At 42.4% G+C, this 13,083-nt stretch overlaps 1 protein-coding gene across 1 annotated transcript; it reads left to right on the forward strand.

Annotated features, from left to right (window-relative positions):
- The first annotated feature begins 10,045 nt into the window (after positions 1-10,045).
- On the forward strand, positions 10,046-12,602 carry LOC132550526 (gremlin-2-like). The gene is made up of 2 exons (XM_060214612.1): positions 10,046-10,157; positions 10,792-12,602. The coding sequence occupies exon 2, from the start codon at positions 10,793-10,795 to the stop codon at positions 11,411-11,413; it is 621 nt and encodes a 206-aa protein (XP_060070595.1). The 5' UTR covers positions 10,046-10,157; position 10,792; the 3' UTR covers positions 11,414-12,602.
- Positions 12,603-13,083: the final 481 nt, after the last annotated feature.

The raw sequence follows: 13,083 nt of genomic DNA on the forward strand, positions 1-13,083 counted from the left end.
AACACTGGGATGAGAGACTACCAAATTTGTTCAAATCAATGACCTTGACCCATTTTCAATGTCACAGAGGTCAAATGTATAAAAATCTTCAAAAGACTTCTTGATAACAAAAAATACCTATGGAACTGTATAATGCTGGGATGAAAGACTACCAAATTTGTTTAAATTAATAATCTGCACCTTTTTTCAAATTACTTCCTCTTAGTAAGCAATATACCTAGGGTACTGATATAAGGCCTGCAGTATGCTTGGATCAAGGGTCACATGGCACAACCCGAGTCCCATTCTCCAAAGAATACTTTAGATCAAACATGGACAGTATACTTGTACCAAGATGAATTTTTTAAGAACTTACTACATTTGCCCTATTAAGCCTCACATCTTTGGTCTCAAGGGGTCAGACTCCTGGTTTTTACTGGTTTATTCGTTTCATCAGGAATGCTTCAGAACAAATCAGGACGAATCGAGACATTCCCACTAAGGAAGAAGGAATTCAAGGATTTTTTTTCATTTTTCTGTTTCTCGTATTGGGCCCCATCCCTCTTGTTACAGAGGACCAAGATCTTTGGACTAGGTGAGCTAATTAAAAAGAATACCGAAGACACTGATATTGGGCCTGTAATATGCTAGACTGAAAAATGTGTTCAAATGAATGACCATGACTCATTTGAGGTAACAGGAGTCAAATGTGTTCAGATTTTCAAACGACTTCTTCTCGGTAACAAAAAATACCTCGAACACTGATATTTGGGCCTGTAGTATGTTGGGATGAAGGGCTACTACGTATGTTCAGATGAATGGCCTTGACCCACTTTCGATGTCACATTAGTCAAATATGTTAAGAACTTTGAATTTCTTCTTTTCAACAAGCAATTTGACTTGGGGTTTGGTATGTGTGTGATATGGCCTTTCGATTTTACAAAATAATTGGCAAAGTGACAAGTTCTTCGGTGCAAGCTGTGGAACAGATGACCATTTGGCCATTAGGCCTCTTGTTCATTGCTCTTTACCTGTCTGGTGCGTTAGATCAATGTGTTTGCGTTCTGCCTGATGAGCAAGCACTCTTTGTCTACTGTGGAATGATTTTCGCTTACAAGGTTTATGACTTTTGTCTTACACTTCTACATGCTCCGATCGAAACTTATTGTAATATTTAAACTTATTACTTTGATCATCTAAAGCCAACTTCTTTGGTGGAGCTTAAGATAAAAGGTTACAACTTTTAAGTAGGGAGATACTGTGAATTATTATAATAAAAACAGCAATTAGTCCTACTTCCACAGACGATATCATTAGGTGTACATTCATGTGTTGATTCAACATTTAAATCCAGGTGGACACAGTGGAATTGGACCCCAAAATGGAACTCAATGTAGTATGAAAGTGAGGGAAACAGCGGCAAGAAGGAAGGTCTTATTGACTGGCCAAATTTAGTAAGAAACATACTTGAATCAAGCCAACTCAATCTTGTAAACTGAGAGTATAGCCTTGACAAATTATGGAATCTTGGAGTTCGTCTAATTAAGACAGGTTTACACATTATAATGCTACTGCTCAACAATTTCTTCTGAAATAAATATGTTCCAAGCTGGCGGAGTGTTTTTTCCGACGTAATTCTTCACCATTATTAGGAACTGTAAGTCTTAATTCGTGCTAATGTACCTTCGTTCGTGTACCAACTATAGTTTTGTTATGGTAGCTTAATCAGATTAACAGGATATTAGTCAACGTACCAACTGCCCCCCTGACAAATTAACATTATATAGATGTAAATACAAACTCGCCCCTAATTTGCGGTCAATTTTCAGCTTCCTTCTGATCAATTTACAGAGAAAATAGCCTGTCTGGTTTTTATTCTTAGTGCTAAGTAAATCTCGCAATTGACGATGATTAATCATCAATTAATCTTTTAAAATTCTGCTTCATATCAAGTAATATAAAAGTCTTGAATCTCACTCTTTTGTCGAGTGTACTGTAGTGTCATTTAAGCTTGTGCAACAATAAGATCGGTATGTTATGTATCCAGAGAGACACAACAAGACACAATACATGTATCCTGAGAGACACCACTGGATGGTACATGTATCCTGATTGACACCACAGTACACAATACATGTATCATTAGAGACACCACAATACATGTATCCTTAGAGACACCACAGTAGATGTATCATTAGAGACACCACAGTAGATGTATCATTAGAGACACCACAGTAGATGTATCATTAGAGACACCACAGTAGATGTATCATTAGAGACACCACAGTAGATGTATCATTAGAGACACCACAGTACATGTATCCTTAGAGACACCACAGTACATGTATCCTTAGAGACACCACAGGGCATACTACATGTATCCTGAGTAACATTGGAGGACGGTACATGTGTCATATGTGACCCGAGATGACAAAGTAGATGTATCCTGAGAGACACCACAGGAAACACTACATGTATCCTGAGAGGACGGTACATGTGTCATATGTGACCCGAGATGACAAAGTAGATGTATCCTGAGAGACCCCACAGTAGATGTATTCTGGGAGACACCACAGTAGATGTATCCTGAGAGACACCACAGTAGATGTATCGTGAGAGACACACCCGCAAGTATCCGTGCTATATATGTAGGATGAAAAACTGTTCATGTCAATAATGGCACACGCATTTGCTTTTTTGCTTTGTTTTTTTTACTGGCCGTTTTTCAAAAATTATAACGCGTCACCAAACCTTTAACGCGTGAAATGGCACATTGTGAAATGCAATTGGAAGTGTTGAACGCGAAAACCGTGGGGTTGGATTAGCTTAACGTGTTCAACGGTGCGCGATAAAGCATCGCGTTAAAAATATTTGTGGTGATGAGTACATTTAGCGCGTTGAAAGAGCTAAAACTATTTCTTTATCGCGTTGTGTTTCTGTTCAACGCGTTAAATTAATGGGTTTCACTCTGTTTATTTCTGAGTTGTTCAGACGGTTCAGGTCTTGAACTCAGTCCTCTTAAAAATATCTCCAAAAGTTGTACGGTCTTCTCACTCGAGCTCTCTAATTGCAAATTGTTCCGTTCAGGACCAATCTAGATCAAAGCGAAAGCTGGTTTCTCTAATACGTAATTGCATGTAATGTTGTTTAATTATGAGCCAGTTCAATCTGTTCGAAACGTTTATGGAACATATTTATAGCATCGACAGAATGCAACTACGTTTCTGATATAGTGATCCCTGGCGACAGTTTGGGGAAAAATACCCTCTCGCTCTACACAACAAACAGGCCTGTTACGTGCCTTACAGGCCACCAAACACCCGCTGACATCTACAGCGTGAATTAGGAAAACGTTTAGCCAACTATGCAGCACTATCACACTTCCAAGACGACATCGAAATTCCTGAAGACCGTAGATTGTACCCAGTACAGCTGATATTATATACCGCAATGCGATTTATACTCATAAAACTTACATTTTGGCAAATGAGCAGTTGTAATCCCATTGAGATGCGGCTCCACCAAACACTTCTCCCGAGGAGGCGCGAACGATGTGGATTGTTTCAAGCTTGTTTCATATACATACTCCAACAATACAAAGGGTCGCGTTTATATCACAATAAGAAACAATAGAATTAGATAGACAGGTAAGAATCCTAGACACTACACTCAACATTCGGCGCATCACGGGATAGGACTTGTAGATAATGCATAGCTTACATGACATACACAAGAGTCACCAGTTATGATTATCGGATTAAATTCTACATATCTACAGTGATATCTGGCATTTCCAAATTATCTAAATATCGGTGAGCTGAGAAACAGCATTTTCAGATAAAATTCTCAATATATCAACAACAAACAACTGAGTTTGGAATAAATAATTCTACCCTTCCTTTAAGGCCCAAAGCACATAAACCGAACTCTAAATTCGGCCCATATCATTACACCCGTCCTCGTCATACAACATTAACACTACACCCGTCCTCGTCATATAACATTAACACTACACCCGTCCTCGTCATATAACATTAACACTACACCCGTCCTCGTCATATAACATCACCACTACACCCGTCCTCGTCATATAACATTAACACTACACCCGTCCTCGTCATATAACATTACCACTGTGTCGTCAGTCATAGAAGTAACTGACACAACACGTCGTCAGATATAGTAGTGACTGACACAACACGTCGTCAGTCATAGACACAACACGTCGTCAGTCATAGTAGTAACTGACACAACACGTCGTCAGTCATAGTAGTAACTGACACAACACGTCGTCAGTCATAGACACAACACGTCGTCAGTCATAGTAGTAACTGACACAACACGTCGTCAGTCATAGTAGTAACTGACAGAACACGTCGTCAGTCATAATAGTAATTGACACAACACGTCGTTATTCATAGTAGTAACTGACACAAGATGTCGTCAGTCATAGTAGTAACTGACACAACACGTCGTCAGTCATAGTAGTAACTGACACAACACGTCGTCAGTCATAGTAGTAACTGACACAACACGTCGTCAGTCATAGTAGTAACTGACACAACACGTCGTCAGTCATAGTAGTAACTGACACAACACGTCGTCAGTCATAGTAGTAACTGACACAACACGTCGTCAGTCATAGTAGTAACTGACACAACACGTCGTCAGTCATAGTAGTAACTGACACAACACGTCGTCAGTCATAGTAGTAACTGACACAACACGTCGTCAGTCATAGTAGTAACTGACACAACACGTCGTCAGTCATAGTAGTAACTGACACAACACGTCGTCAGTCATAGTAGTAACTGACACAACACGTCGTCAGTCATAGTAGTAACTGACACAACACGTCGTCAGTCATAGTAGTAACTGACACAAGAAGTCGTCACATAGACAGTCGTCAGTCATAGTAGTAACTGACACAACACGTCGTCAGTCATAGTAGTAACTGACACAACACGTCGTCAGTCATAGTAGTAACTGACACAACACGTCGTCAGTCATAGTAGTAACTGACACAAGATGTCGTCAGTCATAGTAGTAACTGACACAACACGTCGTCAGTCATAGTAGTAACTGACACAACACGTCGTCAGTCATAGTAGTAACTGACACAACACGTCGTCAGTCATAGTAGTAACTGACACAACACGTCGTCAGTCATAGTAGTAACTGACACAACACGTCGTCAGTCATAGTAGTAACTGACACAACACGTCGTCAGTCATAGCAGTAACTGACACAAGATGTCGTCAGTCATAGTAGTAACTGACACAACATGTCGTCAGTCATAGTAGTAACTGACACAACACGTCGTCAGTCATAGTAGTAACTGACACAACACGTCGTCAGTCATAGTAGTAACTGACACAACACGTCGTCAGTCATAGTAGTAACTGACACAACACGTCGTCAGTCATAGACACAACATGTCGTCAGTCATAGTAGTAACTGACACAACATGTCGTCAGTTATAGTAGTAACTGACACAACACGTCGTCGTCAGTAACTGACACAACACGTCGTCATAGTAGTAACTGACACAACACTGACACAACACGTCGTCAGTCATAGTAGTAACTGACACAACACGTCGTCAGTCATAGTAGTAACTGACACAACACAGTCATATAGTGACACAACACGTCGTCAGTCATAGTAGTAACTGACACAACACGTCGTCAGTCATAGTAGTAACTGACACAACACGTCGTCAGTCATAGTAGTAACTGACACAACACGTCGTCAGTTATAGTAGTAACTGACACAACACGTCGTCAGTCATAGTAGTAACTGACACAACACGTCGTCAGTCATAGTAGTAACTGACACAACACGTCGTCAGTCATAGCAGTAACTGACACAACACGTCGTCAGTCATAGTAGTAACTGTCAGAACACGTCGTCAGTCATAATAGTAACTGACACAACACGTCGTCAGTCATAGTAGTAACTGACACAACACGTCGTCAGTCATAGTAGTAACTGACACAACACGTCGTCAGTCATAGTAGTAACTGACACAACACGTCGTCAGTCATAGTAGTAACTGACACAACACGTCGTCAGTCATAGTAGTAACTGACACAACACGTCGTCAGTCATAGTAGTAACTGACACAACACGTCGTCAGTCATAGTAGTAACTGACACAACACGTCGTCAGTCAGTAACTGACACAACACGTCGTCAGTGATAGTAGTAACTGACACAACACGTCGTCAGTCATAGTAGTAACTGACACAACACGTCGTCAGTCAGTAACTGACACAACACGTCGTCAGTCATAGTCATAGTAGTAACTGACACAACACGTCGTCAGTCATAGTAGTAACTGACACAACACGTCGTCAGTCATAGTAGTAACTGACACAACACGTCGTCAGTCATAGTAGTAACTGACACAACACGTCGTCAGTCATAGTAGTAACTGAAACAACACGTCGTCAGTCATAGTAATAACTGACACAACACGTCGTCAGTCATAGTAGTAACTGACACAACACGTCGTCAGTCATAGTAGTAACTGACACAACACGTCGTCAGTCATAGACACAACACGTCGTCAGTCATAGTAGTAACTGACACAACACGTCGTCAGTCATAGTAGTAACTGACACAACACGTCGTCAGTCATAGTAGTAACTGACACAACACGTCGTCAGTCATAGTAGTAACTGACACAACACGTCGTCAGTCATAGTAGTAACTGACACAACACAACACGTCGTCAGTCATAGTAGTAACTGACACAACACGTCGTCAGTCATAGTAGTAACTGACACAACACGTCGTCAGTCATAGTAGTAACTGACACAACACGTCGTCAGTCATAGTAGTAACTGACACAACACGTCGTCAGTCATAGTAGTAACTGACACACCACGTCGTCAGTCATAGTAGTAACTGACACAACACGTCGTCAGTCATAGTAGTAACTGACACAACACGTCGTCAGTCATAGTAGTAACTGACACAACACGTCGTCAGTCATAGTAGTAACTGACACAACACGTCGTCAGTCATAGTAGTAACTGACACAACACGTCGTCAGTCATAGTAGTAACTGACACAACACGTCGTCAGTCATAGTAGTAACTGACACAACACGTCGTCAGTCATAGTAGTAACTGACACAACACGTCGTCAGTCATAGTAGTAACTGACACAACACGTCGTCAGTCATAGTAGTAACTGACACAACACGTCGTCAGTCATAGTAGTAACTGACACAACACGTCGTCAGTCATAGTAGTAACTGACACAACACGTCAGTCATAGTAGTAACTGACACAACACGTCGTCAGTCATAGTAGTAACTGACACAACACGTCGTCAGTCATAGTAGTAACTGACACAACACGTCGTCAGTCATAGACACAACACGTCGTCAGTCATAGTAGTAACTGACACAACACGTCGTCAGTCATAGTAGTAACTGACACAACACGTCGTCAGTCATAGTAGTAACTGACACAACACGTCGTCAGTCATAGTAGATGTCGTCAGTCATAGTAGTAACTGACACAACACAGTCATAGTAGTAACACGTCGTCAGTAGTAGTAACTGACACAGTAGTAACTGTCGTCAGTAACTGACACAACACGTCGTCAGTAGTAGTGACAACACGTGTCACAACACGTCGTCAGTCATAGTAGTAACTGACACAAGATGTCGTCAGTCATAGTAGTAACTGACACAACATGTCGTCAGTTATAGTAGTAACTGACACAAGATGTCGTCAGTCATAGTAGTAACTGACACAACATGTCGTCAGTTATAGTAGTAACTGACACAACACGTCGTCAGTCATAGTAGTAACTGACACAACACGTCGTCAGTCATAGCAGTAACTGACACAACACGTCGTCAGTCACAGACAGAACAGAACAGACGTCAGTGGGTGTCGTCAGTCATAGACACAACACGTTGTCAGTGAGTGTCGTCAGTCATAGACAGAACATGTCGTCAGTGAGTGTCGTCAGTCACAGACAGAACATGTCGTCAGTGGGTGTCGTCAGTCATAGACAGAACATGTCATCAGTGGGTGTCGTCAGTCATAGACAGAACATGTCGTCAGTGGGTGTCGTCAGTCACAGACAGAACATGTCATAGCCACAGTGGGTGTCGTCAGTCATAGACAGAACATGTCATCAGTGGGTGTCGTCAGTCATAGACAGAACATGTCGCCAGTGGGTGTCGTCAGTCACAGACAGAACATGTCGCCAGTGGGTGTCGTCAGTCATAGACAGAACATGTCGCCAGTGGGTGTCGTCAGTCATAGACAGAACATGTCATCAGTGGGTGTCGTCAGTCATAGACAGAACATGTCATCAGTGGGTGTCGTCAGTCATAGACAGAACATGTCATCAGTGGGTGTCGTCAGTCATAGACAGAACATGTCGCCAGTGGGTGTCGTCAGTCATAGACAGAACATGTCGCCAGTGGGTGTCGTCAGTCACAGACAGAACATGTCGCCAGTGGGTGTCGTCAGTCATAGACAGAACATGTCGCCAGTGGGTGTCGTCAGTCATAGACAGAACATGTCGCCAGTGGGTGTCGTCAGTCACAGACAGAACATGTCGTCAGTGGGTGTCGTCAGTCACAGACAGAACATGTCGTCAGTGGGTGTCGTCAGTCACAGACAGAACATGTCATCAGTGGGTGTCGTCAGTCATAGACAGAACATGTCATCAGTGGGTGTCGTCAGTCATAGACAGAACATGTCGCCTGTGGGTGTCGTCAGTCATAGACAGAACATGTCGCCAGTGGGTGTCGTCAGTCACAGACAGAACATGTCGCCAGTGGGTGTCGTCAGTCATAGACAGAACATGTCGCCAGTGGGTGTCGTCAGTCATAGACAGAACATGTCGCCAGTGGGTGTCGTCAGTCATAGACAGAACATGTCGCCAGTGGGTGTCGTCAGTCATAGACAGAACATGTCGCCAGTGGGTGTCGTCAGTCACAGACAGAACATGTCGCCAGTGGGTGTCGTCAGTCATAGACAGAACATGTCGCCAGTGGGTGTCGTCAGTCATAGACAGAACATGTCATCAGTGGGTGTCGTCAGTCATAGACAGAACATGTCATCAGTGGGTGTCGTCAGTCATAGACAGAACATGTCGTCAGTGGGTGTCGTCAGTCATAGACAGAACATGTCGCCAGTGGGTGTCGTGAATCATACTAGTAATTGATACTATGTATCCTCAGTTATATTTGTTACTACCAAGGACGTATAATACAGAATTGTACATCCCTGTTACTACATATCATTTCGTAAGTTTGAGGCTTTTAAAGTTTTGCCATCAAGTGCTCCATTCAGTTTCCGAGTAATTGACCAGGTATATTATGAGGAATCATCACAATCAATTTCCGTTTAATAACTTGTTTTCCTTTTTAAAGTATAAATTTTGTCAGTGTGTATCTTCGTGAAGTAAGTGTGATTTTGTAGATCATGTTAATGTACAGGTATGTCAGGACTCTAGACATGGTGTTTTTATTTACCACACCGAGACTGGTGAGAGACCACAGGTCTAGAGACCTTGTCGCTATCGATCACCTAGATCACATATTTATTTAAACGTCCATTTAATTCGACCTCCACGATAAACTTATTAGCCGGGGCGACCGTAACACGGCGGGACGAGAGATGATATATTGGTGCCGGTCGGGGAAGTCGGTGGGATGGATGAGAGAGAGCGCTTCAACACTCCAGGAAAGCCTACACCACCGTGGCGTTAAGACGAATTTCACAGTTTTTTCTTACCTAACATCACTTTGCCAAATAAATCAATTACAAATTAAAGACTCTGTTTTTTCCCATTTACACTAGTGTTGTGGTGTTATCGCTGCAAAATCCGTGACTGAAGGAATAGCAGGGCTTCTCCCGTGTTGGCCGACAGCCAGATCTCTGCCTGCCCTCCACCATTCTAACTCTACATTTGGCGCCAAAGGGCTCGGTCAAAAACTATCAGATACTTACGGTCTATCTTCTCCCCAACAAATACATTTATTACGGAGCAATGTACATTGACAGTCGGAGTTGTTCCTTTGACAATGCAAGCAGTAACGGCCTGTGCTCTCTACCAAAGTGTTACACGTTCACAATAACTTGATATAATACTATTGAAGAATGGACGTCAACACAGGATAACGCTCTCTTAAAAGTAAAGGTCAGTATTTTCTGTTTTTGTTTTTTTTTTACTATTTTTTTTCCTATTTTTGTCTTCCGCATCAGAGTACATGTGGTTTAGGAATTGGTATATTGTTTAAACTCCTGGGGATTTCACTGTGTTGCTTCTCATTTTTTTCAACGAATGAAAAAGAAATAAGAATATTTTCCTTATTGTTAACAGGCGTTTGTAAACAACCAGGATACATATTTATATACTGACTCGTTGCATGACACTCGAGTAATTATGTAGACGATTGTTATGTTGTTGATAATAATACACTAACTTGTGGACAAACGCTCGTACTCTGCTCTCTGACGAGTTCGATGTTCGCTTTAGCAGCACTATGAAGTAATGCCCCTCATCAGACATTGACTTACACGGAGCACGATCAACACTCACGATACAACTTTAGCTTATCATTAAACTATACATCATACGGGGAGATAATTTTGTTCAAAATTATTTTGTATAAAACTAGATCAAACAATAATTACATTTTAGCTTACCGTTTACATTAGAAACATAGCAAATATATCTACAGATAAGTTTATCTACGTGAATATATTCTCTACATCTGATGGCTGTTGGTTTACACAGAGCATTTCATTCTTGTTTTGGATTTCTATTTCAGAATGAGGTTGTGTTACGTCCAGTTAAAGACAACGGTCATTGTTGGCATAGTGTGGCTGTTTCTTCTTGATACTGCAGCCATGAAACAGACACGTAACAAGCAACGGACAGATACAGACGCAGGACGGCGGACAGCAGACAAACGCCGTGGAGCGATGAAAGCGAAAATGCGAACGCAAAACCTACCGCCTTTCGGCGAGGAATTAAACCCTGTCAAAGGCCACGGTTCTAAGAAGCAGCTTGGAGCAAAAGTCAATGACATTATTCGTCCAACCAGAGGAAGGAAGAACTCATTTGTGATTACCAAAAGACAGCACTTAAAGAAAGAATGGTGTAAAACACAGCATTTTACACAGGTGGTTCGGGAGCCGGGATGTCTTAGTCGGACTATAGTCAACAATTTTTGTTACGGGCAGTGTAACTCATTCTTCATTCCTAAGTCAGACCGTCGTAAACTGAAGGAGGCAGCCTTTGTGTCGTGTGGATTCTGTAAGCCAAGGGCTTTCTCTACTATCCGGGTTACTCTCATGTGCCCTGGAAAAAACTATAGACTCAAGCGAAAACGCATTCTCAAGATAAAAAAGTGTCGTTGTATGGCACAGAAGGTGGATATGCATTTGTGACAGTGTGGTCATACACGTGCGCGCGTGTGATAGATATGTTGACTGGTTTTGTAGGTGCGTAATACCTATTTCAGGAGAATACTATGGTGCTTGCGGAACTTTCAGACAAAACGTTGTAACGTCTGTTCCGGTGGATGTGGTAATAGTAACGGGTACGGAAACATTTGTTTCCCAAATATACTGATCAAAATACTTTTCTCAAGTGCAATATTGTTCGTGTTACGTGTAGATTTCTGACTCAAGTGTCCTTAAAGCGTTAGTGCTTCCTTTCTTAAATGTGTACAATGTACATTGGTACCGAGGTGTGATTTGTTGTCGACCAAGACACCGGAAAAATACCTAGGTTAAGTCGGATGTTGACCAAGATACCAAACGAGGTTCCGAGGGTTGGTAGGGTGTTGGCAGAGACACCGGACGAGGTTCCGAGGTTTGGTCGGGTGTTGGTCGAGACACCGGACGAGGTTCCGAGGGTTGGTCGGGTGTTTGCAGAGACACCGGATGAGGTTCCGAGGTTTTGGTCGGGTGTTGGTCTAGACACCGGATGAGGTTCCGAGGTTTTGGTCGGGTGTTGGTCGAGACACCGGACGAGGTTTCGAGAGTTGGTCGGGTGTTGGCAGAGACACCGGACGAGGTTCCGAGGGTTGGTCGGGTGTTGGCAGAGACACCGGACGAGGTTCCGAGGGTTGGTCGGGTGTTTGCAGAGACACCGGACGAGGTTCCGAGGTTTTGGTCGGGTGTTGGTCGATACACCGGACGAGGTTCCAAGGTTTTGGTCGGGTGTTGGTCGAGACACCGGACGAGGTTTCGAGAGTTGGTCGGGTGTTGGCAGAGACACCGGACGAGGTTCCGAGGGTTGGTCGGGTGTTGGCAGAGACACCGGACGAGGTTCCGAGGGTTGGTCGGGTGTTTGCAGAGACACCGGACGAGGTTCCGAGGTTTTGGTCGGGTGTTGGTCGAGACACCGGACGAGGTTCCAAGGTTTTGGTCGGGTGTTGGTCGAGACACCGGACGGATATATAGGGCAAGGCTATGAGCTATAGACAAGTGGGAACTAAATTACTGTTTAATTTCCATTATGGCGACAACACAAACGCTATATTCTGTTGACACTCAAATTATTTTAAATGTCAGAGAACTGTTTTGCCTATTAAAGTTATTTATTTTGTACATGTATGTCAAATAAAACCAATTTTACACCAGTGACACGTTCGTTTGACTCCTGGATTGAATTAGTTTCATGGTGATCGTTTGTATTACAATCACTAGAATAGACAAATCAAAGACGGCAGGATAGACATTTTATTAAAGACAATAGAGCAGAGTGCGTACAGGACAGACAACATTGATATATCACAAATATTCGGACAAACATCAAGTAGAACAACGGATGGGAATTATATCATAGATGGTAGGACGGATATTATATAACCAGGAAGGATACTCTAGACTTCAGGTAAAGGCCTCAATTGATTTCCTAATATGACCTACGTAAAGCAAAGGAATAAAGCGTCTTTCTAGAGCCTTTAAACAACTCGGAATGAAAACAACAGTATATATATATATATAGAAAACCTGTACAAATTTACTAAGAACTCATTTCTACCACTTAATTAGCAAGAGTAACCCTATCTAACAATGGTCACTGACAGTGAATAACATCCACGCTACAG

The sequence above is a fragment of the Ylistrum balloti genome, unplaced genomic scaffold (genome assembly GCF_031769215.1).
Source record: "Ylistrum balloti isolate Yb309-2 unplaced genomic scaffold, AGI_CSIRO_Ybal_v1 Utg370126, whole genome shotgun sequence".
Classification (NCBI taxonomy): domain Eukaryota; kingdom Metazoa; phylum Mollusca; class Bivalvia; order Pectinida; family Pectinidae; genus Ylistrum; species Ylistrum balloti.